The sequence below is a fragment of the Rhodnius prolixus genome, unplaced genomic scaffold (genome assembly GCF_049639745.1).
Source record: "Rhodnius prolixus isolate KJV_2025 unplaced genomic scaffold, Rpr scaffold_2, whole genome shotgun sequence".
Lineage (NCBI taxonomy): Eukaryota > Metazoa > Arthropoda > Insecta > Hemiptera > Reduviidae > Rhodnius > Rhodnius prolixus.
The window spans coordinates 32,739,036-32,766,618 of record NW_027411592.1 but is presented as its reverse complement, the minus strand read 5'-3'; the positions used below and the strand labels follow the sequence as shown (position 1 = coordinate 32,766,618).

At 31.2% G+C, this 27,583-nt stretch overlaps 2 protein-coding genes across 6 annotated transcripts in view; one reads left to right on the top strand and one right to left on the bottom strand.

Annotated features, from left to right (window-relative positions):
- The window catches only part of cyc (basic helix-loop-helix ARNT-like protein cyc), a 31,836-nt gene extending 22,358 nt beyond the window's left edge, over positions 1 to 9,478 (top strand). The window contains exons 7-15 of one of the 3 annotated variants that reach the window (XM_074118976.1): positions 74 to 238; positions 1,374 to 1,641; positions 2,844 to 2,982; positions 3,054 to 3,172; positions 4,239 to 4,330; positions 4,704 to 4,879; positions 4,965 to 5,112; positions 5,285 to 5,349; positions 6,301 to 6,440. In XM_074118976.1, coding sequence (XP_073975077.1) covers positions 74 to 238; positions 1,374 to 1,641; positions 2,844 to 2,982; positions 3,054 to 3,172; positions 4,239 to 4,330; positions 4,704 to 4,879; positions 4,965 to 5,112; positions 5,285 to 5,304 — 1,127 coding nt within the window. In that variant the 3' untranslated portion in view covers positions 5,305 to 5,349; positions 6,301 to 6,440. Of the gene's footprint in view, positions 1 to 73; positions 239 to 1,373; positions 1,642 to 2,843; positions 2,983 to 3,053; positions 3,173 to 4,238; positions 4,331 to 4,703; positions 4,880 to 4,964; positions 5,113 to 5,284; positions 5,350 to 6,300 lie in introns of all 3 variants that reach the window. The other 2 variants (XM_074118975.1, XM_074118974.1) reach the window with 2 other exon arrangements.
- A 1,162-nt stretch (positions 9,479 to 10,640) lies between these two features.
- LOC141449490 (uncharacterized) lies at positions 10,641 to 14,428 on the bottom strand. Of its 3 annotated transcripts, none has more exons than XM_074118984.1 (5): positions 14,289 to 14,428; positions 13,867 to 14,167; positions 13,526 to 13,662; positions 12,682 to 12,892; positions 10,641 to 11,607 (listed from the first exon to the last, which is right to left on the bottom strand). In XM_074118984.1, exons 2-5 carry the CDS (start codon positions 14,049 to 14,051, stop codon positions 10,734 to 10,736), a joined length of 1,407 nt encoding a protein of 468 aa, XP_073975085.1. In that variant the 5' UTR covers positions 14,052 to 14,167; positions 14,289 to 14,428; the 3' UTR covers positions 10,641 to 10,733. The 3 variants fall into 3 exon arrangements, with proteins under 3 accessions (XP_073975085.1, XP_073975086.1, XP_073975087.1); XM_074118985.1 differs by having other exon boundaries at positions 13,867 to 14,070; XM_074118986.1 differs by lacking the exon at positions 13,526 to 13,662.
- Positions 14,429 to 27,583: the final 13,155 nt, after the last annotated feature.

Below are 27,583 nucleotides of genomic sequence, written 5' to 3'. Positions count from 1 at the left end.
ACATTTACATTAAGTAAAATTTGCTTTGCATTATTTGTAAGAATGTACTAAAGTTATAAACTGTAATTTACAGCTATGTTGCCAGTAAAAACTGACCTACCCCAACCAGGATCTAAGTTATGTCCTGGAGCAAGAAGATCCTTTTTTTGTAGAATGAAATGTAAAACCGTTTCACCATCTATAAAAGAAGAAAGTGAAACTACAACAGGTTGTCATCGAAGAAAAAAACATTTCTCTGGTATTTACTGTTCATTATTTTTGGTGACTGAATCATAGTTTCAATAGGATGAAAAATTAATGCCAGTTTCAGTCATGATAAACTTTATTATGCCGATACTTATTATTATGCGGCATAATAAAGTTTATAATGACTGAAACTGGCATTAATTTTTCATCCTATTTCTCTGGTATTTATTCTTTTATATACAATTAATTAATCTTTATATAGACATTATTTCACAATAAATTAGCTACCTAATTGAAGAGGAATTAACATTATAATAAGTTTTTTCACTTCAACTCGCAATTATTATTATGATTATTTTTGAGTTACAACTGGAAAACTTCTGTTTCTTCGCTGTAAACTTTAAGAATCTCGTCGATTCTTCCTAGTCAATCAGTCGGGTCTTAAGTCATCTTCTAGGAACTCATAATTGGATGGGGCTATTGCCTAAAAAGACCACCGGAAAAAAACATAGTTAATAGTCGAATGTTGGTGCAATAATTTTAAATTTTTGAAAACCTGTGAAACCACCAACGCAGAAAATTACCAAGAAATGGTCGAAATGTATAAACCATTGAATAAAACCAAAAACAGCATTGGACAACAGAAAGAAGGGCATAGCACAGTATAGTAACGCCCGCTGAAAATATGCTCTTTAAAGTGTTAGCCATACATTTTTTAGACCGTTTTTCTATTATCGTGAGAAAAATATGAATTTGTATGTGAAACAGACATTTTCGTTTTTATGACAATGCAGATTGTTCAATGTTGAATCGCAGATAGCATAATATTACAACATCGCTTTAAGACGGAATTCTCAAATGATTGGAGAAAGCTTCTCCAGATTGAGTCGGCAAACAGAACATATTCAAACGCTATATGGGAATGGAGTCAAAATTTTGTGAATTCTTGTTCAGAGTTAAGGGTAGTAAAAATGGTACTGTTTGTTTTAAGATTATACTTTGTGACTATTCTTTCAAAACATCCATCGATCCGTTCAAGACATCCATTGATGAAATACTTGTTTCCTTTTTTAATGTAATATTTGTATTATATATATCAAGAATAGCATTATTTAATACATGTATGTGATAATTATGACTGTTTTCTTACTCCTTTATCGGTCTAATTTTTCATTAATGATTTTCAGATAAAAAATATAGGGTAATCCAATGTACAGGGTATTTAAAACCTTGGGTGTCATCCACTAAAATGGGACTGGATGATGAGAAAGAACCTGAACCAGATGGAGATTCTTGTAATCTATCGTGCCTGGTAGCCATGGGCAGAGTTATAGGTATACCCTTGCCCGCAACTCAAGAACCAGTTAAAAGTTTTCAACCACCTATAAATGTACGTCCATTACAATTTATATCCAGACATGCCATGGATGGAAAGTTCCTATTTGTTGATCAGAGGTATATATATAAAATTCATTTAAAATCATAATTGGAAAATTTTTCAGGACTTCTGTTGACACCAGTAAATTAGGAACATTTGTTTTTTTCTTGAAGGTAGAAGCCCTTCTGATGTCTTTCACTGATTTATTTTGAGTTATGACTTTTTATTACTGAAAATATAACTTAAAAGTGTTTGTTTAAGATTACTAATGTAGGACACTTCTCTAAACAACAATTTCGATAGGACAATCGAAAATTTCAGCGGCGTTCTCAAAAATCAAAAGTATTGAGGTTTTTCTGTTTTGTCCTTCCAGTATTTTCATTTGTAATCCTTCTCATTCCAATTGCCAAATATAATTTTTTTTTTCTTAATTTAAAACCGCAGCAGCCTTCTATATCTACAATACCAAGGCTGCAATTTTTTCTCCGGGATCACGAAATCTGTGCCTCTTCAGAATACTTTAATCCTACACCTTTTTCTGCCACCGATACAACATCACTTTTCGATTCTTTTATTAATTAATTCAAATCTCTAATAGGTTCTCTCATCTCATTGCTTATTAGATAGTGAACTCCTGCTAAAACACACACTCACTCGATCTCTGTAACCACCGATCTCTGGAATGCTAACGATCTGACCTTCCATAAGTAAGAACTTGAAGATATTTTAATATAACAGACGAAAATTGAGGGAAGGGATTAGATATGCGGTTAGCATACAGGACTCCCACGCGGAGGTCCCGGGTTCGAATACAGCTGCTGACTCTTAGATTTTCTCTTCCTAGGAGCTTCTTACAGCTCACTGCCCGGTGATGGACAGTGTTGTCTGTAAAGAGAGAGCACTGTCCGGAGGTCGGCAGTGCACTGGAAAAAGCTCCGGGCGCTAATAACCTCAGCTGTTAATGCGCCAAAAAAAAAAAAGAAAAGAGAATTAATCCCAGGCGGAGATTATAATGCCAAACACCCACGCTGACAGTGTCAAATGGCTAACCCACGTGGGCGTATCCTTCTCGACACCCTCTCTAATGCATCATGTTCCTACCTCTTTGCCCTTAACCAACTTATTGGTCAACATCACCTACTAAACAGCCTGAGATCCTTCACTTTTTCTTTTTTCCCTAAGTTACTCCTTTCAATTTATTTGAGAGTGAATATTTTATTGAATTTATATTTATTTATCAAAATTTTAATTTTCCCCTTCTCGCTGTTTTAATTTATAGGGCTACGCTTATGTTGGGATTTCTACCTCAAGAACTGCTGGGTACTAGTATGTACGAGTACTATCATAAAGATGACATAACCAACTTAGCGGATTCACATAAATCAGCTTTACAGGGCAAAGAACCAGTCACTACTAAGGTAATTTTTTAGACTACTTGTAAATAATTACCGTAAAATGAAACAGGTATTTATCTCTTTATAAATTACAGGTATACAGGTTTAGAAGCAGAGATGGAAATTATATACATATTCAGAGTGAATGGAGGTCTTTTAGAAATCCGTGGACTAAAGAAGGAGAATACTTGGTAGCAAAAAATTTTCGAACTTCGTACGTTTATGTTAACAACATTCTACTAATTTTTAAAAACAATTAAAATTTACTTTTCTAGGTATTTGCATTAAACAAAAAGACTACTCAATCCCCTGTGGTCGAAATACGATCAAATGAATTCAAATTGTAGGGAATTACCCAGCACACTTACTTCACTTAATGATCTCCGTCTGGTCTGAGACCTCTTGCCGCAACTTAGTGATCGCGACGTCATTTCCTCCATTTCCTAACCTATGCAAATCAGACTATTCTGCCCAAGGGCTCTAAGTTAAGCTTTCCTAATAAAGAGAAGATGCATTTTATGACGACCTTTCTAGTCTAGTAAAATAAACTTCGCAAGGTTGCTCTTTGCGATCGTTCTTTCTGGTCTCAAATTGCCAGAGGCCTCGCAATGTGATAGTAGACTTCAAACCGGCGACAGCAGTGCAATCTGAAAGGGTTTAAGGAGACATAATCTTCAAAATTATATAATCATAATCATAATCTTCACTGGCGTTCTGTACCCACAGCGGCGTACACCCAGTAGAGATATAACAATACATATGACCATATTTAGTCAACCATGGAACTCGGCCTAGTCCAGGTAAAAACCCGCGACCAGTTACCAGCAGGACGGCTTGTAGATCAGATTGCCTTAGGTAACAGCCTATGAGCCCTAAAGCACCAAGAGCCGTAGATGAAAGGATGTCTCTCTCTGTCTCAAACAGTCTTCGCTCAATGCAGGATGCCCGACGACCTCCCAAGAAGCCTTCCACATCAGCCCAAATTCAGGCAGCAAGACCTGCAGACTTCTAAATATGATCTCTGCTGCCTCTTCGCGAAATCAACAAGTCAAGGATATGAAACAAAAACTTCATGGGCATTTCCCGCCTTCACAAGAAGCTCCCCATGCAATAATGATCTACTTGGTCGCTATGTAGGATGACCATCGTTGACTAATTTGCGAAAAAAAATATGTTCTCTCTAATTTTAAACCCTTGTTCTCATTTTTCTCTTTAAGTTATCGCTTATGTGCATTTATAAAAAATCTTATCTTAAGTAAAAAATATTTTTCTTTTTCCAGAGGTGATAATGAAGTTCAAATTGATAGTACTGTATCTGATGGTTCAAGCCAATCTCAAGGAAATGGAAGTTTTGAGTTTTGCCGGGCACAGAGTGAGTTTTATACGTAGTGTATAAAATAGTCTTCTTCATTCTTTTTTAATTAAATGTCCATAAGTATCATAATAATATTTATTATTAATTTACTAGTTATTTAACAGGCAAGTTTATTTACAATTATATTTTGCATATAACAACGCGATCTACTGATTGTATTTTCACTTCTACAATGGCTATCGTCAGGAGCTGATGCTTGTGAATTTCTAATACACAAAAAAATATTTGTAATAGAATTTTAATAAAAGTTATTACGCATATGCCACAGAAGCAAATCTTGGTTCCTTTCAAAATAAATATTATTTAAAGAACTATGTATAATACGTTTTAAATTTCAAAAATATGTGAAATGAATACATTTTATTTACAGGTAATAATGATATTGGGGGAAGAGATATTTCCAGATATATAACATCTCATGTAGAAGCCAGCAATATCGGTAGAAAGATAGCAGATGAAGTGATAGATGAACAACGAAGATCACTTGATTCTCCTCTGACGAATACTAGTACTCCTTCGCCATCTCATCTTCAGACATTGGCTGACGTATGCGATTTTACAACTATCAAAATATGTCTATTACTAAGAATTTAAGAATTTAAATAAATAAATAAATAATTTTTTTTTTCAGATGCATAATACTAACCCCTTGTCACCAGATCATTTACTTCCAAACACCATTGCACTTAGAACTACTCAGAAGAGCACATGTTGTAATGAAGATAATTATTCCGTCGTTAGAAATAATGTTACCTTATCCAGCATAGGAAGTGAGGCAGGTTTGTGATATTGTAATATTTTATTTGTAAACTAAGTTCTTTTTTCACATTATATCAGTGTCACATTATAAGTATGTCTAAAAATAGTACTACATTATTCACCCATATAATGAACAACCTTCGGTTGTTAAATATTACAAACATAGTATCATAAATAAATTTAAATTTACAGGAGTCAGTAGAGAATCGTAGATTGTATTGTTTCAGCATGGTCAAAGTTGCAGAATGCTTAAGCTGGTAAAAACTTTTGTAAGAAAATAGATAACTAGTTTTATTTTTAGGTTTCCCGTAGTACCTTATCAGGAAAGCGATTAGCGTCTGGATTCTCACGCGTAAATCCCATGTTCCAATCCAGCTGCCAGCCTTATATTTTCTCTTCCTGAGAATCAGTTCTACAGTAGAAACGTGTGAAACTGAAGTCAGCTCCAGGCGCCAACGATTTCAGATATTGACCAACTTAAATTAAAAATAAATAAAAAAACGGTTTATCTAAATACCTAAATTTAAAACATAGATACTCATACTTGAATGATGAACAGCCGTTTGTATCTACATTTAAAATAAAACAAACTAAACCATAAAATAAATAAATAAATAATAATAATAGTAATAATAAAACCATTCTATCTATGTTAAGATGTAATTGTTAAAAACAAAAATCACTTCTAAAAGTAAAAGTAAGTTAAAGTAAAATAATTACCTATTTTATCAGGCGGGCTTTACGTCCAACTACCGATTAGGTGTCGTGGACGGAGGCGACTAGCAATTATACTTTACTGTATATTTCTTTTATTAACCATTAAATTAAATCCAATGCCTAAGACCGGGTGTCGAAACTGGTACCACAAATACAAATTAGCTTTACGTACAGGTCTCGCCTCTAACCGCTCGGCTACCGTGGCGCCTAAAACTACTTACTTCTTACTTCTTATTAGTTTCTTGTTGTTTATAGATTGGAAATAGTATAAAACAGAAAGGCAATTGGCAATTAAGTTAGTGTTATGTGGGTTTTGCAAAAATTTCATTCTGCAGCTAATTAACTTTAAAATTCCTGTTGTTAAATATTATTATTAATAGTTTCTACTTTTTTCCCCAACCTGAAAATTAATATTACTTCAAACACGTAGTTGTAATGAGATTTGTAAGCATTTCTTATGTAAAGAATTTTAAGATTTCTTTTTTCTTTAGTTATCAATGGTGTGTGCCATTCAGGTGATGGAGATGATGTATTAGAAATGATGGGAAGTGCTGTATCACCTCAACAGACCGTCCCAAATGACAGCAATGATGAGGCAGCTATGGCAGTTATTATGAGTTTATTAGAAGCAGATGCCGGTCTGGGAGGTCCAGTAGATTTCACGGGACTTCCCTGGCCTCTACCATGAAGCCAGATTGAGAATTAAAAATGCTCATGTAAAGAAAGTCAATATTTGTATTTTAAATAACTATTATTTATAATAGATTAATCATTAGTTAATTGATCAGTAAAAGAACTAGAAGGCAATTAACACGGTGGATATAGTTACAGTTTACCTAAAGGTTTCAAATGTGCTGTTAACCAAAGAGAAATAATTGTTTCACACTGTAAATAAAAGAACTTAGAATTAATATAATAGAATGTAAATGTTTGATAATGTAAATACTTTCTGTAAAAAAAAAATTGTACAGTGGATGTATGTATATATGTATTTTAAAAATGTAGATTATATTTTGTTAAAAAGAAAAACAATTTAGAACGTAAAAATCTAAATTAAAATTTATTTACAAAATTTTATCTTAAGTTCGCTGAAAACAAACTTACTCTTCCGATAAACAGTTCGAAAACTAATATTATTATTTCGAGTAATAAATTAAATATTTTGAGAACTAACGTTACATGCATTTATTCTTCCAAAACATTGTTCAGTTATATAGTCAGTCAGGATTGAGCGTGTACATTTTTCTGAAGAGCTCTTCATGAACATGCTGAATCAAATTTGTTGGAAGAGGGGAAAAAAATGTGCTAAAATCGATCAGGGTTAAAGGAGATAGATAGATAATATCTCATAAACAAAAATAATCTTGAGATATTAAAAATTAAAGAGTTCAAGAAAATTAACTCTCTTCTAAGTCAAATGTTAAAAAATATACATAATTTAGAGTTTTTACCTTTTGAACGATGTAGTTTTTCTTTTTCTTATCGAATATTCCAGAAGCAATGTTTTTTGAATCAAAAGAAAGCATATCACATTTTAAACAACAGTGGAAATTCTATTTTTTGGGCACTATGGTCATTGAAGGGCCAATTAGCTCTTCAGCAATATCGGGTCCATAGTAAAATTTTGTCTCTAATTTGACACTGTTAAGTCGCTCTTCAGTTACGCTGTTGAATCGTGTGCTTTGTAGAAATGTTGACATTATTTCCTGGTTCATTCATTAGCGCGCTTTTACTATTGAAGTAACCTGTCGAAAGGAAGAAACTTATCTAGTAGGAAGAAATATTTTAGTTCAACTTTATCTTGATTTATCATTTTTCAACTTTGAATTTTTCTCCAAAAACTCTATGAAACATTTCATTTTTTAGAGAAAATGTACATTTCAGTTAAGATCATTTTGAAAAAATTGAAAAATTCAAGCAGTTCTTGGCACCTTTTCTAGTTTCCTTATTGTTTTACAGTATCTTTTTTTTTAAATTGGCGATCATACCGAATTTAAATCCTAATAATTTTCAACACAATAAAGAAGAAAGTAAAGGAGTTATTTTATTTGATGTTTGATATTATTTGTATTTTTTAAAATATATGTATAATAATAACTTATTTTACATTATACATAAGGGCGGGTGCAGTGTAGCAGTTATGAAGCGTGGTTTGTAATTAGGAGATTTCCAGCGCGAATCTCAATTTTTTATTTGTTCGAAGAAAATTTAATATTAAAGTATATGCTTCCGCCCGACCGCGATACGTAATTGTTAGTTGATCGTTAAGCCTGCCTAAAAAATAGTTGATTATTTTACGGACAGGAATATAAGAATGAACTGACCATACTTAAGAAGGCAGTTCTAAACCTCATTGGTGACCGAGAAGTTCACATATACCATGTTCCTATTCTCCACTGTTTTCGAGAAAAGCAGCCATTTTATAATATTTTTGTTGTAAACGACTTTTTCTATAAAAATGAACTTGACTCTTTAAAGAGTTTAATTTAATTACGCCATTCGAAAGAACATTAAGTTTTTCATATAACAAAAAATAGTTATTTTAAGATATGCGTGATGAAATAATAATTTAAAAAAATTTGTTCTCACTCCTTCTCTTCCTTAAGAAGTAAAGTAGTAAGTAAAAATATCTACCTGAAGTAGAAGCGCACTGGGCTCAGAATCGTGGTGCTCTTAGGTTCCTGTCTACAATGCTCTTAGATCTTAGAACCAAAACAATTCAATGTGGGTGATGTACAGGGCAATAGTTTTCTGAAATAAGAAGCTGCCCGAAGGGCGCTGATCCACTACATATGACGTCCCGACAGGTATAGGTTGACGCACTTAATTCCTCCCCCCACTATAAAATGGTGTCTGTGTATGTGAACAAAATATCTTAAAAACAGAAAATCGCAGGAAGACGAAAATGTATTTTTCGCTCGGATCCTACCCCAGGAGAGCAGATTGTAAGTAAGCTATAAAAAATCCCTCGACCAGTTTACTAAATGAATCTCACTTTTTTTAGTGACTTTTTTGCAAATGACTCCAACCACTCTCTTTAAACTTTATATTCTCATTGTACTTATTTTGGTTGGTAATTACATTAGTAAAAAAAAAAATGCAAAATTTAAAGCTCCAAAATGGTATATCTTCTAGTAATTGGCAAAATAACTTAAAAATCTTATGGAAAACACAAATTTAGTAGGTACAATTACATTATATTCTGTACTTCAGCTCTCTAAGAGATAAGAACATATTTATGAAAAACATGTTGTGATAAATGGCTGTTTCTAGGAAACTAAAGAGAATTTTACAATGGTTTAGATAAACTTTTTTGTGTCAAATTACATGTTGCTAGTTAAAACTTGGCCACACTCCTGGTGTAATATAACCCTTTTTCTTATTTTTATTTTTTTATAATTTGAGTTAATTATCCAATTACAAAGGTTGGTAACATTTTGGAGATCATGATTAAACAATTTTAATATTTTTTCAAATTTTTTATGTTGGTAGTTATTGACTCTTTAACAGAAACTTCAAACTTGTTCAAGTCTAAATTTTAATTGATTTTAAACATTCAATTAAGATAAGTCGCAATACGCTATTTTCTTGTATCTGTAAGATTGCTCAAAATGTGATGTATTTATTTTGTTATTTTATTATTGATTAATAAAGTGTTTATCGACGTTACATTTGAATTTATTTCAATTAACTACTTCATATAAGTCTAAATCTATAATAAATCTGATTTGATAAAGTTTATAAGCAGTTTTATTTCCTTCAATTTAAGACATAATAGTTTCATTCTTATCTCAACCGATGAACTTTAGAAGGCTGATTTTGTACAACCATGAATGCCTTTATTTCCATAAGATACGAGTTATAATGTATCATTCGAGTCAATAATGTATCATTTAAATTTCCGCGTTATTAATAATTAAAGGATAATGGTAGAAAACCTAAATTATATAAATAAATCAATCCAATAATGTCTTGAAAAATCTGGGTGAATGATTACGAAATTTATTGACCATCTGGTCGGGATCAGAAGCTTTGTTGGTCTTGATATTGTTAATTACATAGTTTAGCTCGTCAGTGGTAAAATGTAAGTCTAACTCTGAATATGAAAATGCGCAAAAACTGAGAAAAAAATCGCATACACGGTATGCGACTTAGAATGAAAATGGGTCACCCAAGAAGTCATATCTATTTGATTACTGCATTAAAATTCTTTGATTTTAAATCTGTTAACCAGGCAACAAAATTGTTTAGCATCCTCAACACTACTAAACTGTTCCACAATAATAATAATCTTTCTTTTTACATAAACAAATTGATTTATATTCCTTATTTGCAGGATGATACGCCGTCTTAATCTAAATTCGTTACTGAATTCATCTTTTAATTTTTTTCGTCTTATTATTACTAACAAACTTTAATATGTTTATCATATAAAGTAATATGTTTATTATAAAGTAGTTTTAATACAGTGTTATAATGCCTATTTCGAGTTGAGTTAAAAAGAATTAAACAGGGAAATAAAAGCTTTTAATCTTTCCTAATCTGTTTACGTCAGTGAACTTTTTCGGAAAGCATTGGTGGATAAAGGAACAAATGTAGGTTCTAGCAAGCTTGGAAGTTAATATCTACATGGAGTAAATAAAAACGGAGTTAGTGGAAAACAAGCTGCGCTGATTCGCGCTTGTTCTACGGATGGACTCCGTCAGAATGGGCATAATGGTGAGTCAAGTGGAAAGATAAGAGAAAGAGGCAAAAACAACAATTAGGAAGTGGGAATGACGTGGGCGGAAGAAAACATAGCTTAAGGCATCAATAAATTGAACATGCTTAATAATTTAGAATAAAATATGTATTACCTCTTTATATACTTATATATTTTAACAAAAAAAAAAATAAAAATAAACAAATAAAAATAAAAAACGCTCTATTTCGTGCAATGGAGTTTCTTTTTCTTCACATTTTCTAGTACTGATTTATCCGTTGTTTGTATGACACGTTTTACCGATTTCCTTTCATGACCATTTTGGAAATTACATAATGTTTGCTGGAGTAATCGGCTTTTAACACTTTCCAAATTAAATTCTTCTTTAGATCCACTTTCAACTTGTTCATAGGTAGATGATGTTTGATGCTCTTCTTTAATATTTTCTATTTTAACAGCAGAATTCTCAAGAGCACTGTTCAGTAATTTATTTGATATTTCCTCCAAATTACTGATCTGGTTACTTTTTTTTCTTTTCTTTTTTTCACGCACACAAATGATATCTTCATTAACGGAAATACTTTCGGATGATCTACTTATTGAATTCTCTGATTTTTTCTTCTTTTTTTCCTTTTTGAGTCTTTCGTTTTCTAATAAATCTGGATCACTTGATATTTTTAAACTGCCCTTCAATTCTCTTTCACTTAATTTTCTATCGTCTTTTATCTCTTCACAAGTTTCGATTTCACTACTATGCCGATTCTTTTTCTTTTTCTTCCTACTAGTATGGTTATCCTTACTCGAAATGTTACCTTCTCCCAGATCACCCACAATTTCTAACTTATTAGTTGAAGGATCTGGACAAACCGATTCTTCTCCTGATAAACCTTCGTCAGATGAATTCAACTTAAACTTCTTTTTGGCTACAAAACTTTCTGATTCACTGTTATCGGAAACATTTCTCCTTCTCTTTAGAGTACTTTCTGTATCAGGCACATTACACTGATTACTTTCTTTTTTGAAGCAATCTTCTTCAATACTTTCCTGATAACCCATGCCACTATCAGCACCTTCATCATCTGCCTCGTTGCTACTTCTAAAAATAAAAATATAAATTATATAAAATACATTTAAGGAAGTAAAAATATAATTTAAAACTCAAATTTGAAAAGATTCTAATCAACAGTGACTTTTTCTTGAATGTACTTTACTCTTACTTTTTGCAAGGATTCAAGATAAAGGTTATTGACAGTTATTCTTAACTATTATTTATTAAGCGTCAGTGAGCTTATGGTTGAATAAAAAATGAAGTCAAGGAAAAAATAAGTTTGACTACATTGTTGAGACAGGATGCAGACTAACAGAAGAACAGAGAGGAGAGTGCAACTTAGAGATGCACTACCAAGACTGATTCTTGGCAGGTAAATATATTTTTAAAAAATATTTTACTCTAAAGCTATCAATATTCGTAGGCTATATATATTTTTAAAAAAATCTGGCTACCTCACAGACTGTCCATGAGCAGAGAAGACAGAAGACACACCAACCTCTAATGATGTTAAATATTAATGACAATTAGCCCTGAGATGATCTAGTCCCTAGGTCGAAAGCTCGGCATAAAAAAAAAAATTCAAAATATGACTGAAATTGTCTTGTAAGTTTAACTGGACGATTGTTTCTTTTCTTTTTGGTACCTCGGCACTAATTTCGGTGTATACAAGATATTAAAGCCGAAATATTTTTGGATTTTTATTTTTTTATTAAAACCACGAAGAATAATGACAGTGGATTTTTGCTTGCAGGGGGAAGAATTTCATGCATTATTGGAATCCAAATTCGAGGTGGGTTAATTCTTTATTAATTTTATCGATTCGGGTCCTACGGGCAACTCTAAATTACTTCCCTGTAGCTTTTATTTAGAATTCAAAATTTTCATCTTGGAAAATTCTACAATGTTCACTATCTTTTACTTGTAATTATAGTAATATTAGAATTTTTTTTAATAATATAATATTTTATTGGAATTATTTTAAATATTTCTTGTTTTTATAATTACTCTAATTTTTATATTATTACAATGCAATTGAAAAAAAGATTTCTATGAAATAGGTTGGCTTACATTCTTTGACACTAAATTAACACATCTTAAGCTCTGAAAATGGTAACTTACTCAAGGCTTAGCAATTCTCCCCTTATATATGGCAGCCTGCCAGTAAAATCCAATTTCACAACCGAAAAAGTCACTTTTTGTCCTATAAAAACTTTCGAGCCGAGCCATTTTTTGGGAGAATCTTCTTCTGATCTTGGCCTTGGAAGAGCAACATTAAATATTGAATGAACTAAACAGCCAAGTACATCACGCCCCTTTTTATTAATTCTTCCTGCAAACAAAAAAAAAAGATGAAATAAGATGAAAATATAGTAGAAAAATAGTAAAGTGCTTCTATTTATTCTTTTGACATAATTATTTTGGCGCCCGGAGATTTTTTCAGCGCATTGCCGGCCTCTGGACAATGTTTTCTCGTTTCAGACCACACTATCCATCACCAGGCCGTGAGCTGTAAAAAGTTCCTAGACAGGGAAAATACTTCTATATTAACTATTTGAAATGTGGAATATGGGTAGTGTGCTTTATTATATGCGGTTAAACAAGTAGTATACTAAATGTAATTAGTTCAATGCCATACTTTTATAAATATTCAGTACATTGTTATCCGAACATTTGAATTCAGTTAGTTTGACCAATAAATCATTGAAATAAACATAAATTCCTGGGAGAATGCTTCACTTAAATTTCGATTTGCTCATAAACATTCTGTGCCAAAAGCCAATGCTTTCACACGAATAGAAGTTAGTTACTTTTTCTGCTAACTTTTTAACATTTCTGTAAAATAAAACAATAATGATTTTTTCGCGTTTCATTATAAATCTAAGGAAAGCAGATTTGAAATGTTCACATCTCTTCTAAAATTTTCTTTTATTATACGTTTGCAAGGAATAAATGTATTACCTACCAGTTAGAGTGCTACCAATTTGTGGAGTGAACAAGTACACATCAGCAACATAATCTAATATGAAGTGTTCCTCATCATTCATTTCCACTGAACTATTTATTTTAACGTTTTTGTAGCTAAGGATTATACCACCTAACCTAAGTAATAATGAAATAAATAAATCAAAATGCAAAAACAAATAATTGAAAAAAAAACTAATCCTATACAAATGCTGCATTTTTTTTTTAGCAGAAATATGAATATTTTTAAATTTATCTAACCTTTTCCTTTAGAAATTATATGCTAGAAATCATAAATCTACTAACAGTAATATATGATTTATTATTTCGAAATATACTTACTCAATATCATAAGTAGTTACTTTTGATGCTAATAAATCACGTACTGACTGTTTTAAATCATTTAAGTAAATTGGTTTAAGCATCAAACTTCTTTTCAAATTTTGTTTACAGCTAACACAAGCAGTATCGCAGGCAACTAATGACTTCAGGCGGGGAAGGCTAAACGTTACTTTTTCCGTAAACATAGCACCTTTAATACTATCCCTATGCACACGTTCACTAAGGTTAAAAACAAATCCTAAGGTTGCAAATAAATGATGTTATAATGCAAGCAGTTCTACCGAACAGTTTGGAAATTTCCCTTAAAAAAAACAAAGTAATGAGTTATGAAGTAATGTAAACACAAATCTAAAAACAAATCTTAATTTATCGTATCTCTAAATTCAGTAATGTGATACTTAATACCAGTGAAATAAGCTTACTTATGTTGAATTATTAATGAGTTGGTTGGAACTGCAGTACTGGATAAAACTAGATCACACGAAATTTTTTAACATTATGTATTATTTGCGTACTCCTAACTTAAGCAGGAATGAATTTAGTATCTACCGAACAAGAAAACAAACAAGAAACGAAAATTTTTTTCTGCATAATTGCCTTTATTGACAGCACAACTACACCTACTAACGTACTAACACTAACCAAAACGAATGGTAACTTGACATGTAACCTCATCCTAAACTTCATGCAGTTCACCATTGTTCTGTTCATGCTTTCTTAGAATGGAGGTATACTTTGGTTTATCCTGAGTGAAGCAGGAAATTGTTTGTTGTTAAGTGATATTTCGATAAATACAATTTTACTGAGATTTTGATGCGATTTATAAAGAATACTTTCTAAATAAATTCCTTCTTATTTTAAGCTAAATAAAGCAGCCTAAAGCATCAGCCTTGAGTCTATGTGGTTAGCAACTTCTGTTTTTCAACCAAAAAGCGTATCATTAAGACATTTCCTCAAATTAAGCGAGTGTAAGTAACTTATTTTTTTTAAATACATAAAATAAACCAATTTTTGTTTTATTTTGATCACATTAAATATATTAATCACCTCCTAGTTTTGTAGAAATATTTCCTTTTCCAAATACAAAAGAGTATTGAATGGAGGAAAGGTATCTCCTTGCCTTAAACATGATTGGACTAGAAAATACTTGAAGGTAGATCTTTGAACAGTAGCAAGCCTTTCAGTGTTCATTAAATATACGTACTTTTACCAGCCCGAACAATTATAATTATGTTATATATATATACAATTATAAGCCATACAGATTAGATGGCCCAAAATGAAATGATTATGAACTTATTGCACAAGCATTTGCAGCATTTCTTTTTAGAGAATTGCTTTATTATAGGTTTGACTTAGTGGTCTTTTTTGTTTTGTCGTTTGTTTATGAATGTCGTCATTTAACTTACATAAATTAGCTTAATCCAATTACCCATATAGCTCTACCCATGACTCAATTACATCTACTCCATTAAGTGCCGAAGCAATATTTGGCAGTCTAAACTAGGATGTTCTGTAGTGTGCATCCAGATTATGTATTTCAATTTAAAATTAAGTAAAATGTCCACATATAATTTTATCTTCAATTAATCTATCTCTTCGTAAGTAGTTATACCCTAAAGGCACCATTCTCAGTTCCTATTGTTGACGCCTAATATATAATGCTTTTCTAAACTCATGACTTTTGCCCTCCCAGTAAATATATAAGCGATTTCTTGTGTTGTTTTAACTCATGATAGTTTAATTAATTTTTTTCACGCAAGAAGTGAAACCTTACATTGGTGTTGCTAATTTTAATGTTCAATCTAAAAATTGTGCATCTTTATACATTTAGTAGTGTAAATTGCCTATATTTCAGGCTAGCTTTACGACTATAGAATGGTGTTAATTGCTAAATTTAACTCTTCATACTTTATATATATTTTTCTTATTGACATACTGAATTAAAGCCCAGGTCGTGGCTGCGAGTCGAACCCAGCACCACAAGACACCTTAACTTTGCGGTCCTTGCCTCTAACCGATTAGCTACCGTGACGCAGCACAAATATTTTTACATATATTCGTTCATGCAATAATTTTTTTAGATACATGGATGGAAAGCAACGTGATCATTATGTAGGTCCTCCTAGGTTGATTGATTACAAGTGTGACGTAGCATTAGCTGATTCAAAATCACCCCAGTGTGTACTTAATTTGGAGGTATGTTGCATATAAATAGTTTGATCAAAATTCGGATCATTAAACCATAATGTTGTACCTGTTGCAGCTGGAAGATAAAAAATTTCATCAATCTGTTGAGTCAAGAACAATTAATTTGCAATTAAAAGCTTCTACCTTGGATACACTATTAAGCAGTTTTGATAAAATCAAACAGCAGTTATCTTCTTTTAATGAAACAACCTAAATAATGTGTGGATATGAAATTAAAGTCTGTTTAATAATTATGTTTTGCTTTGATTCCTAAATTATTACACACCAGATTATACTTTAACATTACAAACTAATTCATGATTTTTTGATGACTATATTTTGTTTAAATTACTTTATTTATAAAAATAAATTAGATTAATTAGATATCAAAAATATTTAATATTTAGTTTATCAATAAATGGATTGATACAAGTTATTTTATTTATAGAATTTGTGGATAGACGCCACATCACTCCATTTCTAGTAAATTTGTTACTAAATTCTTGCTAAGTTAGAAATCGAAGAGGAGGGCGGATAACTCGTCCTAATATTCGTTTATAGTCCGCAAAATTGTTTTTAGCTGAGTACGTGCCGGCATCTCGCCCGAAACACCACTCTCTTCAGGTGTACCTTCAGATGTATGTTCTGCAGCAATCAGGTAGGTCCTGACTTAATAACAGGTAATAATAGAGTAATGCTGTAATGTAATGAGACGGGAAGCCAGGGAAACTATATCCCGGTTTCCTTGCAGTGTCCGATTTCAGAAAGTTCAAGGTGAGATAGCTTAGTAAGGCTGTAATGAGTTAATTTGTTTCTTAAGTGGAAAAGACGTGTGGTACCTGTTATATTTATTTGTAGTAACGATTCCACATATAGGGCTTTTCTTATTGCAGAATAATAATGAAATTAAATAATAATAATAGTCTTTTATTTATGTAATAAAACAAAATACAATTACAATATATAAAACATTAAAAAAATAAAAATAAACAACTGTCAGAACATACTTTTGGTCATAAGACAGTCAGCTTAGGATTAGGCTCTTAGGATTTTGCGTCAGATTAGGGTCCGAGCGGTCCTTGTGCGATTGTTTCCTGTATTATATTATGGATCATCACATTATGGTTCTTATTGCAGAATATAATGGTTCAATTTTATGTTTTAATTAATTGGTTTAATTTTCTTATATGTATCTATTACTCTTCTGAAGTTGCTTCTGTAATCCTAATTTATAGAAAATTTCTTTAAGTGCTATACTTTGATTATTTTTGTTTTGTTTTACAAAAAGTACTAATTTTCAGCTTATGTTGTATGTTAACATGGCAGACGTGCAAACATCCTTTTACATAAATGTCTGTTGTATTTTATATACTATAACATAATTATTAGTTAAAAATCGATCTGAAACAAAAAATGTGAAATTTGAAAACTAATACATCAATTCGCCGACTAGGAAAATTTCTTATGAAACCCCGATCAGTTTTTTAGCCGTAAATCCGCAAAAAATGGAGATACATCGGAGGTGGAAAATTTGAAAACTAGGCCAAAAAAATTTATTTTTTATTTAATGGGTTTTTCCGGATTTCGCTTTCCTAAAAAGTTATTAGCGATTGGTGCGTTTTAAATGGACCATCCTGTAGATATGTATATTTATAATTTAAAAAATAAAAATAATAACGTGTTTTTAAAAAGTTAGAAGAGTTTTGGTCCATAATTTAAAATTTTGATCATCTAGCATCAATCAATGATCATTCTTTCTTAACCTCAATAATCGGGAAGAGTTTTACACCTCGCTTTTGCCAGAACTTCCTATACAATAAACCACAACTCTTAACGCCCAAGTTGATTCTGAATTTACTTTGGATGAGTTGCTTTGCACCATTAAAAAAAGCTAAATTTAACATGTCGGCTGGCCCTGTCCATATTTCTAACGAATGTCTCTCAATTTCCTTCCCCCAATATAGACTTTTTTAAAAAAAATTTTAGAATAAAATTTGGAACACTGAAAATCCTCTACAATGGTGGTTTCAAAGAAAACTAAAATTACCTTACAAGAAAGGGGATTCAAAGGATCTCTAAATTTTCGCGCAATGCCATAACTTACCATATAACTAGTAAAGTAAATATTATTACCATTATTCATAAGAGATTGAGTGAATGGTTGGAACACAGAAAACATTCCGAAGGAACAGATGCGTTCAGGCAGAGTTTGTCTATTTCATATAACCACTCTATATTATACTTTATTCCTTTATTCGACCACAGGATAAACTTGTTCTAAGATCGTCAAACGAATTATGTAGAGCTCAGCAACATTGATGAAACTACTAGTTGAAAGAGAGTCAACATTTTTTTACTGAAAAGTGTTGGTAAAGATGATCTCACGAGTCGCTGGTTGTTTCTGGCCTGAAATTACTATTGCAATGAAGAAGGATATCTCCTGGAAAAAAAACCATACCAAAATTTGAAATGTTTTAGTGGTTTATGACCTCATTGATTTTTTTACCCGTACGTAACGATAATATGACTGAAATCCATTCCTCCCTGACCTCAACTCAGTTTAGAACAAACTCGGCACTGGCGCAGTACATGGGTGAACATCACTTTTAAGAATATGGTGTAAGTGTCAGTTGTAAGTGCTCTCTCAAAGTAGTAATTTAATTGAAATTTTTAATTTTCGACTTACAGTTTTTTAAGAATTGTAAGTCTGAGGTGGTGTCTTATATGGAGTAAAAAATAGCATTTGTATCAAATGTGCTTTTTTATTTAAACAATATTGTTACATACAACTATAGTTAAACCAGAAGCTGGCTAGTCGTTCTTTGTTATTTGAGTCATAATTTGTGGACAAATTACTTCAACAAGTCGAATTTATCGCAAGCTAGCTGTAATTAGAAAATAACTCGTAACTGGTGATTTTAATTCAAGTGTTGGCACTCATGATCTTCCGGATGACCTTTTTACTAAAAACGAAAACTGCTGTTTCAATAATTATTCAAAATACCCCTTACTCAATAGTCATCGCTCTCAATTTTTAAATGATATGATGACCTAATTATTCTGGCGTTGTGGGGCCAATTCTGAAGGGAAATTTTGAATTTGTTCAATACTTTGCTTCAATCTTTCATAGTTGTGTTTCTTTCGCGCACATTCCATAATTCTCGAACTTTTCTCACTCTATAATATCTATTTTTTTAAAAAAATAAAATAACAATGACTGAATTTCTCACTCCATGTTTAATTTCCCCTTACCATAAGTTTCATTTAATAAGTCTTTTTTCTTGTATCATTGATTTTTAAAGGATGTTTCGGTAGCAATTATACTTTGTTGTGTATGGGCTGAGTTCAAGCAGATAATTAATAATTTTTGTGCCTGTATAATAGGTTTAAGATCTAAGTATATATATGCCGAAATTAAATAGATATGATTACTTGGGTTACTTCTAATTTTGTGAAACGGTGTTTGTCCTTTGAGCTGAACCCCAGTTACCCTGATCAAGAGTGCATACTACCTTTAAGTTCTCTCCTTTTCCACAAATTTTAGGCCAACATTGTGCTGCACGAATTGACAAAGGATCAATTGTAGAAATTTCTCGAGTTGATGGTATTCCTGTAAATCCTTTTTTCAAATTATTCTTCAATAACACCCGAAATTCTAAACCTAGTTTACTCATTTTATAATTATTTTATTTAACTTAAACTTTCAAAACTTGACTAAATAATGTTACTTATTAAAAAGTGAATGTCAAGTAATGAATATTATGAGAACAATATCAAGTACATTATTTTAAAATTAAAGATTATAGTGCTACTGTTGGGTAGCTTCTCTCCTCCTGCTCTTCCCGCTCCAGTTCATCTTAATTACATCCTGTTTACTAATTGTATATATTTATAAAGATTGTAAATTACAAAATAAATTAAAAAAAAAAAGATTATAATAACATTGAAATAAATTAATTGTAAAAATGTAGCACAAATACATGAAACTAAAGTGGACTAAGTGGTCAATAATTTATTTTTAACTAAAAGATGTCTTTTTATTGTGAGACCAAGAAATTTTCAACTTGCCATTGTAAACTTCATTCTTAATGTTTATACCCATTTTAAGATCTAATGGCAAAAATTATTTAAGTACACTTTATGGTAGTGCCATAAACTGATTTTAGCTTGAAGATTTAAAGTATAATTTACCTATGCTCTTAAGATGCTAATTCAAGCACACAACATTTAAATACTGAATAAAGATGTGAAAATGATAAGATACCCCATAATCTCAATAGAACATGGTATTCCATTTTCTTGCTCTGCACATCCAGAACTGTATTCTGGTTATTGTTAAGTAATTTGTAATATACAAAAAGAGTATTTGACCAAAAGTTCAAATATTTTTAACGACTTATTTCATATCTTATAGGAATCCAAATTTCCTCAACGTTGGTTTAAGGCGATTTCAATTCCCATCAATGAATGACAAACCTATTTTAACCTTTAGATAAACCATCCGCAATATTCCTACTGGTTATTGATAGATAATAGAGAAACACTTTCCGGCACTTCTGTTGTAAATTGTCCTATACTTCATTGGCTTTATTGACTTTGGATTCAATCGATGTCCTGTAACTAAAAATACAATTTATTTTAATGGAGGGAGAAAATTTATGTGAATATTTTTACGACTTTCTCTAACTGCAGTTATTCACTCATTGTATTACGATTCTTACTTAATTAACTGGCACTTAAGTTTACAAGACCTTCGTTTCCCTAAAAATAAGAAGCCACTCCTGGCGATATAGAGCTTTCTTAGCCACTTTCTCACGTCCAAGCCACGGAGGTTGTAATCGACATCCTGCTGCCAGGTAAGTACAGATCTATTGTGTCCGACAAATTGTGGCTGCGGTGCCGTGGTGTATACGTAGGTCCCGTCCCTTTTCTAATTCTAATTGAACAAATACTCATCCCATCCTGCCCATATTGTTGCAGTTTACATACAATATATATCAGTGTTTTATTATTTAATTAGTAACTTCCATTACATTTGCAACTATCATATCTTTTATTACTTATTTTATGTATGCAGTAAAATTGTATACATATTTTACTTTTCTGTAGGAATCATTCATTACCCCACGACTATGATTTAGTGAACTTCTTGTTGTGGATTTCTGTTTCGGTAATGCACTTTTACGAGCCTTCTATAATTTATTTATATATCTGAAATTCTGTCCATTGAGGACACTTATTTCGAACAGTATGTGTTATGTTCACATTCACCGCACATGAGTATCAATGTATATTCATGGGATTCCTATAAAATGAATAAATTTTATTATTAATATAATTTTATGTAGACGGTTACTCGGAATACATTCAAATTTAATAATACGAGTAAATACTTCTGATTAGTGCAGCTCACATTCAATTTAGGAATTTTTACACAATATATATAACAGTGATTTATCCGCTTATACACACGTGAATATTCAATTATGTGAGTACCTTTCAAACATAAATTTAGAAGAAACTCGAAGAGCTTTTAGAAAAGAATACTTGTCTATCAAGTTGCACATTTAATAATAGGTTGTCAATTTCCATTGCCAAGTCAAAAGTAGGTCCTTTCACTTCCATCTTTGATCTCCCTTCATATAGACTAATGAACTGAGAGAACTGGAACAGTTAGAACTGGGATTTGGCTGTATAAAAAATACAAACATCAACACTCTCATTTCTGCCAAATTCAGTCCATTCATTTTTTCTTGGCTCTTCAAATTCTGGTTATCGGTAGTTTTTCTAAAATTAGTACATCCATTTAGTCATTCTATCTTTTCGAACTTGGAAAAGTTTGTATGAAGCCTATTCCAACGAAGACTGGCTTATTTTAGATTTAGCACAAAAGATATTTTGACTTTCTCTTTTCCTCTCAGACAGGTTTCTTTCATGACCCTTTGGCCAATAATCAGCAGTTTGTCGAAGTCATAATGTGCCCTCTTCCATCAGGCTTCGATAAGTTTCTCCCTCTGAAAAAAATCTACAAGGTTCATATTTCCAGTGAACTGTCACCATTTTGCGATCTCTGAAAAGTTTCGTCCCTTATCACTCTTTTCCACAGAGAATTACATTCATTTTTATAATCAAGCATAAAGTTCAGTCCGATTCCTAATTACTAGTCTTTGATACAATTTTTCTTTTGACCTTAATGAAGGAATACAATATATTTAAAGACAACGATAAAATCTGTATTTTTTTTATATGTATATATATATATATATATATTCATAGGTTTATTTTTTCATATACAACCTTGTTAGCAATTGGCTGATCACTTAATAATAAAGTACCTGTGAAAAATGTCTTTTTGCGTACGAATAACAGTTCTTTTAAGTGAATTTTGAAAGGGTTCAATAATAAAATTTTATTTACCCATAAAAACTGGACCCAAAAAAACTATTAGAAATTATAATTAATTATATTTATTAAGTTTAATCATTGTATTATAATTTTATAGGCATTTTATTCCAAAGTTTGCTCTATTTATTAAATCTATGTTAAATAAGGCATGTGTCACTCTTTAGTAATTTGGTGTTGCACATATTATCAAGGAAGGACATTACCACTTAACATAAAATAGAGAAATAAGTGTAAAAAGATGGGGACACAGATATTTGATGGAGTATTTATATATACTTACTCTAGATTTCCACTGGACGGCACAAGAAAGTAAATAAATTATTAATTTTATACCCTAACTATATAAAAGAAAATCACGTGAATCGTATTTCTTTTTTTTCTTTTTTTTTTTACAACGTACTATTTACTTTGGCATTTTGTTATATGCTGTGGCTTTGATTAGTCCAAAAAAATAAAATTGAAAATAAAAGTTATCACAAAATAAATTTCTATTAACTTATCTGGCCGCCATAATTTTTTTTTTTTTTTTTTTTTTAACTTTCTTCTTTTGCAAAAACTAGCTGGGGCAAAAAAAATTGTTCCATAAATCCTAGAAATTTTACTTTAAATAGTTTGATTTCATTCACCTTTCTTTTTTGTTGACTTTATTATTTTTATTATACATTTTATTCTTCTAAGAATTTACGTGGAACTAGATAGGGAACGTAAATTCACTAGCTTTGACGAAGGATTGAATTTCTCCTAAAATCACACAATCCTAATGTAAAAAGTTTTAATGGAAATAGATAAAAGTTATTATATACCTTTTTTCCTCCATTTTTTTTTTGTTAAAAAATATTTGTATTCAGTATTTCGCACGCAAATAAAAAAATATTGTATATTAGGTGTTGCATCAAAGTGGCATTCACTTACCTCGAAATCATAAGTTAAATTTTAATGCTAACTAATTTTATTACTAACTTCCTTAATTTCTGGCTGAAGAATTTTCGTACATAAAAGTGACGATCAAGCTTTAATTTTTCCTAAGTTTTTAGAAAGCATTAAGCTATTATTCTAGAATTATTTTAAAAAACTTTAGGCTATCATTCTAGACTTAATTTGCACTTAGAGCTTACTTTTATTATTATTTTAAAGCACATGTGGAAACATTGATAATCAAACCGACCCAATCTTCATCAATATGTACCTACACTTTTGATTGCAAGCAATAAAATCATGGTTGATACACAGTTATAATTTTGTTTAATTAAAGTGCATCTGAGGTCGGCGCCTTTTCTTTGCTCAGCCCGTTATCAGACAGTTTTTTTCTCGTTACAAACGCCGGAAAAGAAGTTTTTATGGGCAAGCGGGGCTCAGAAACGATATCTCTGCGTCTTTTTCATTTATCATTTAATCATTTCCAAAATTTAGGTGGAGCAAAAATTTAAGAATATAGAGGAGAAAAGTGAGCTAGAAAATTGATTTAGAGCTTGAAAAAAAGCAATAAATTTCTAAGAACACATTGCAATTTATAAGATCTTTTTAGTCTTTCTATGGATTCAGTGTGTAAGTCTAGTCAGTGGCGTGGCGTGGCATTTCAGTTACTTCATGCATGTTAACACGCTCTTTGTTTGCTTTGTGTTTTTTCCGTCCCTTTCTCGCATTGATTTGACAGTTTTTCATGACTTTCTCGAAAACAGTTCCAAAGCTTTCCCATAAACTTCGTATACCATTCATCCTCTTAAATGCTAATCACTCTATTTGGAACGATCACCGAGAAAATGGATACTTCGATGAGTTCTCGGAAAAGTGATATGATAAGCTAGTATACTTGCAGATAAAGTTACTTAGCGTCATACCTATATAACATCAATGAAGTCTGAGTTATATCGGTTATCCAGGAACGCGATATTACGCAATAGATTTATTGGAATTTTCTCAATATGTACTTATTTATTTTCTCAATTGTACCAATTTTCTTTAAACTTGAAATGATAAACATATATTAACTATAAACTTTACTTGAAATAATATCCTCGAAAATAATTTTCAAGGTTTTTGAGAATCTGTGAGCTTGGTTTATGGTGAGACGCCCTTATCGCCTGCAAACTGTTAGCCACACAATATTCTTAGAAATGTAAGTACGATTCCCATTCTGTGTTTATGAGCTCATCCATTTTTTTTTTTTTTTTTTAAGGTATAGTTAAGAAAATTTGTTTTAGGTTTATTCTAAAGATGCGAGGAAGATTCTGTACAACAAAATATCTTAAGAGTTATAATTTGTATACGCATAATTAATTTTGTTGAGACTTGTCTAGGAATACAAAACAATATTTTCTAGTATTGTTTCAAAAATATAAATTTTACCTTTAGGGTTTTAACAATTTACAAAGGGTTCGGCTAATGGATTACTGAAACACAATATAAAGATAAATATTGAACGGATATTGAGATTTGAACGCTCCTTGAATTAAAAAGAATATAATTGTATACGCATGTTTTAGAAATCACTTTTAATAATTATGTAGAAAACGGATTTTTTAAGTTTTTTAAAAAAATAATATTTCTAATTTATCTTTTAACCGAAGGGAAAGGGAATATAGATGTCACCACAATTCATCGAGCTACATTACTGTGTCAGCAGGTTGACTTGTAACGTCGAAGAATGAGTTCAGAACTATTTACGAGCAGTTTATACGATTATCTAAAAATTTCGCGTTGAATTTAAACTTATAAAGAGAAAATAGATTACTTTTTTAAGTAATGAAACAAGTACAAAATAAAATTTTGGGTAAATAAAAGTGGAAACATTTAACGCATTAGCTAGCATCTGTGAACATAGGTTCAAAACCTTTTTTGGTGCACTGCCGGCATGGCAACATTGTCTATCACTGGATTGTGAGTTGTAAAAAGCTCATAGAATGAGAAATCTAAGGGCAGCTATTATTATTAATTATGTAATTATTAAGCAAATTTTCCAAAAGTATGCATTTACTCCATTTGATGAACCAATCTATAAAATTATAAAGCTCTGAAAATCGAAATTAGTATTTTGAAACGTCGTTAAAAAATATTGATTTTTGTTTTCAAATGAACTCAACAATGCCGCAAATCAATTGAACATTTTTTTCCAATTCGTTTCATTCCTCCGTCAGAGGCAGTACGATTTCTGTTCTCTGCATAAATATCTTCAATAAAAAAATAAACAACTTCTTTTGTTGCTTCCTCACGGTAGGAAAAGTGACTATTTCGACGAGGCGTAAAGATGCTAAAATCACTTTCTAATATGCTTTGAGTAAGCAAACCTTCGCGGGCTAAATCCGTTCTCTATCTCTTCTTCGTGCCCTGAGGGCAACTGCTCCTAGGTGCAGACCAATACAAACTGTTTGGGGGTCTTACTTCATTGGCAAAATTAGATAACTCTCAATCTCACAACTCCCCATCAGCTGAGAGGTAGACAAAGAGAGCTAATTCGCGAATATCTGGAGATGTTTGGGGGATGGAAGGGAGCATATGGCGCTAGGGAGCAAGATAATCTAGTCTGGCTCTCCTCTTTTATTAGCACTTCCCTTGCCGAATTCAAATGATTTAAGGATGTTGCAGGGGGTGGATGAGCTGTAAATGGAGCTTCTGAGGTACCGAGCGCCCCGCTTGGAGTAAACAGCTTTCCTTAGATAACATGAGCTTAGCAGGGTAATTGAAGAGATCTTCTCTCTTTTTTTGGGAGTTTTCCGGAGAGTTTAGATGATTTAGGTTTAGGAGTTTAGGTTCAAGTCAGTGCCGAATGCACCAGCTTCCCAGTTGCTGAGGAGTTTGAGAAGGGGTTTGTAAAAGCGAGTTTGTAGCCTGGGAATGCATACAACATTTAGTTTGATAGCTAACTAGACGAGACACTGTAGTTTTCCAGGTTGTTAATTAAGCTGACAAGGTTTCAGCCACTGCCCATCAGATTTAACTGAGTTCAAGTTTTTCTTAAAACGGTCTTAAAAAATTGCGTAACTCATCTCAACAAAATTAAAGGCGCAACTTTTAGACTAACATTAAGTCACCGTCCTAATGCCATTCTTACTATTAGACCAGATGAACAATTAATTTACAATTATTTGGATAAATGTTTCGTTTTAAATAATATGAGCTCCTGCAAACTAATCATTGGGAAACCTAAAATACATTGCTTGAACAGTAGAAATCATTAGAAGAAAATAGGGATCGCCATTAAAAAACATCTTGCAAATTAACTTATGTTTTCAAGTTTTTTGGGTGCCACGTTTGCTACACTTCAAGAATGTATACAATTACCAGCATTTAGATAACACGTAATTTCCAATTCCGTCCATTTGGAATGTTTTAGCAGTTACCTTCAATTAAAAAAAACAGAATTATTTTTATTCATTGCCTTTACTGTAATGAAAAACTTCGAAATTTTGTGTAAGATCACTTAGTACTTTACAAGCAAATTGTTAATTCAATTTATTTTTCTCTGATGCAATTTCTCAATCTTAAAGAAAGTTTAGGTGAAATTCAGTATAAAATGTATTTAAAAAATAATGTAGAAAAAATTTGATTAAAAAAATTTATTTAGCTTACTTAAATTTTTTAAAAAATTTAAGTGCATTTTGATGGTATCATGGTAGTGTGGTGTCTTTGTGTTTTTTGTGTATTTTAATTTAACATACAAAAACTTACTGATGAATAGTTTAAATAGTAAAAATGGGATAATAAACTATAAATTTTTATCGTGACTTAACTGTTCTCTTCATATTTCAATGGTCAACAATGAACATAGGTGTAAACAAACAATGGTGTCATATTTACATTGTTGTATATACACAGTACAAGAGGCTGTAAATATAGTTTTCTTTTTCTTTTTTTTTTTTGAAAATTATCACTGTTTTCTTAAATTTTAAAAATTTGAGTAATACCATCTAATTGACTTAATTGTAAATCTAAAAAACAAAGATTGCATAATCTAAATGTATAAAAATATTAACAATGTTATTAAAATTTTGTAAAAAAAAAATATGCAAATTAAATTGGTGATGGAAATAAAATTGATTATTTAAAACCTTTTTTTTTCTTTTAATATCTCATAAATAACTAAAAAACTGAAACAAAATAGTAATAATATAAGAGCTATAGCATA

Excerpts from the sequence above, each read along its gene's own strand:
- LOC141449490 (XM_074118984.1), bottom strand. The coding sequence starts at position 14,051 with ATGTTTACGGAAAAAGTAACGTTTAGCCTTCCCCGCCTGAAGTCATTA. Across the intron at positions 12,893-13,525 it reads AATTGGTAGCACTCTAACTG|GAAGAATTAATAAAAAGGGG; the intron begins GTAGGTAATACA and ends TTTTGTTTGCAG. Across the intron at positions 11,608-12,681 it reads GGAGAATTGCTAAGCCTTGA|AAGTAGCAACGAGGCAGATG; the intron begins GTAAGTTACCAT and ends TTTTATTTTTAG.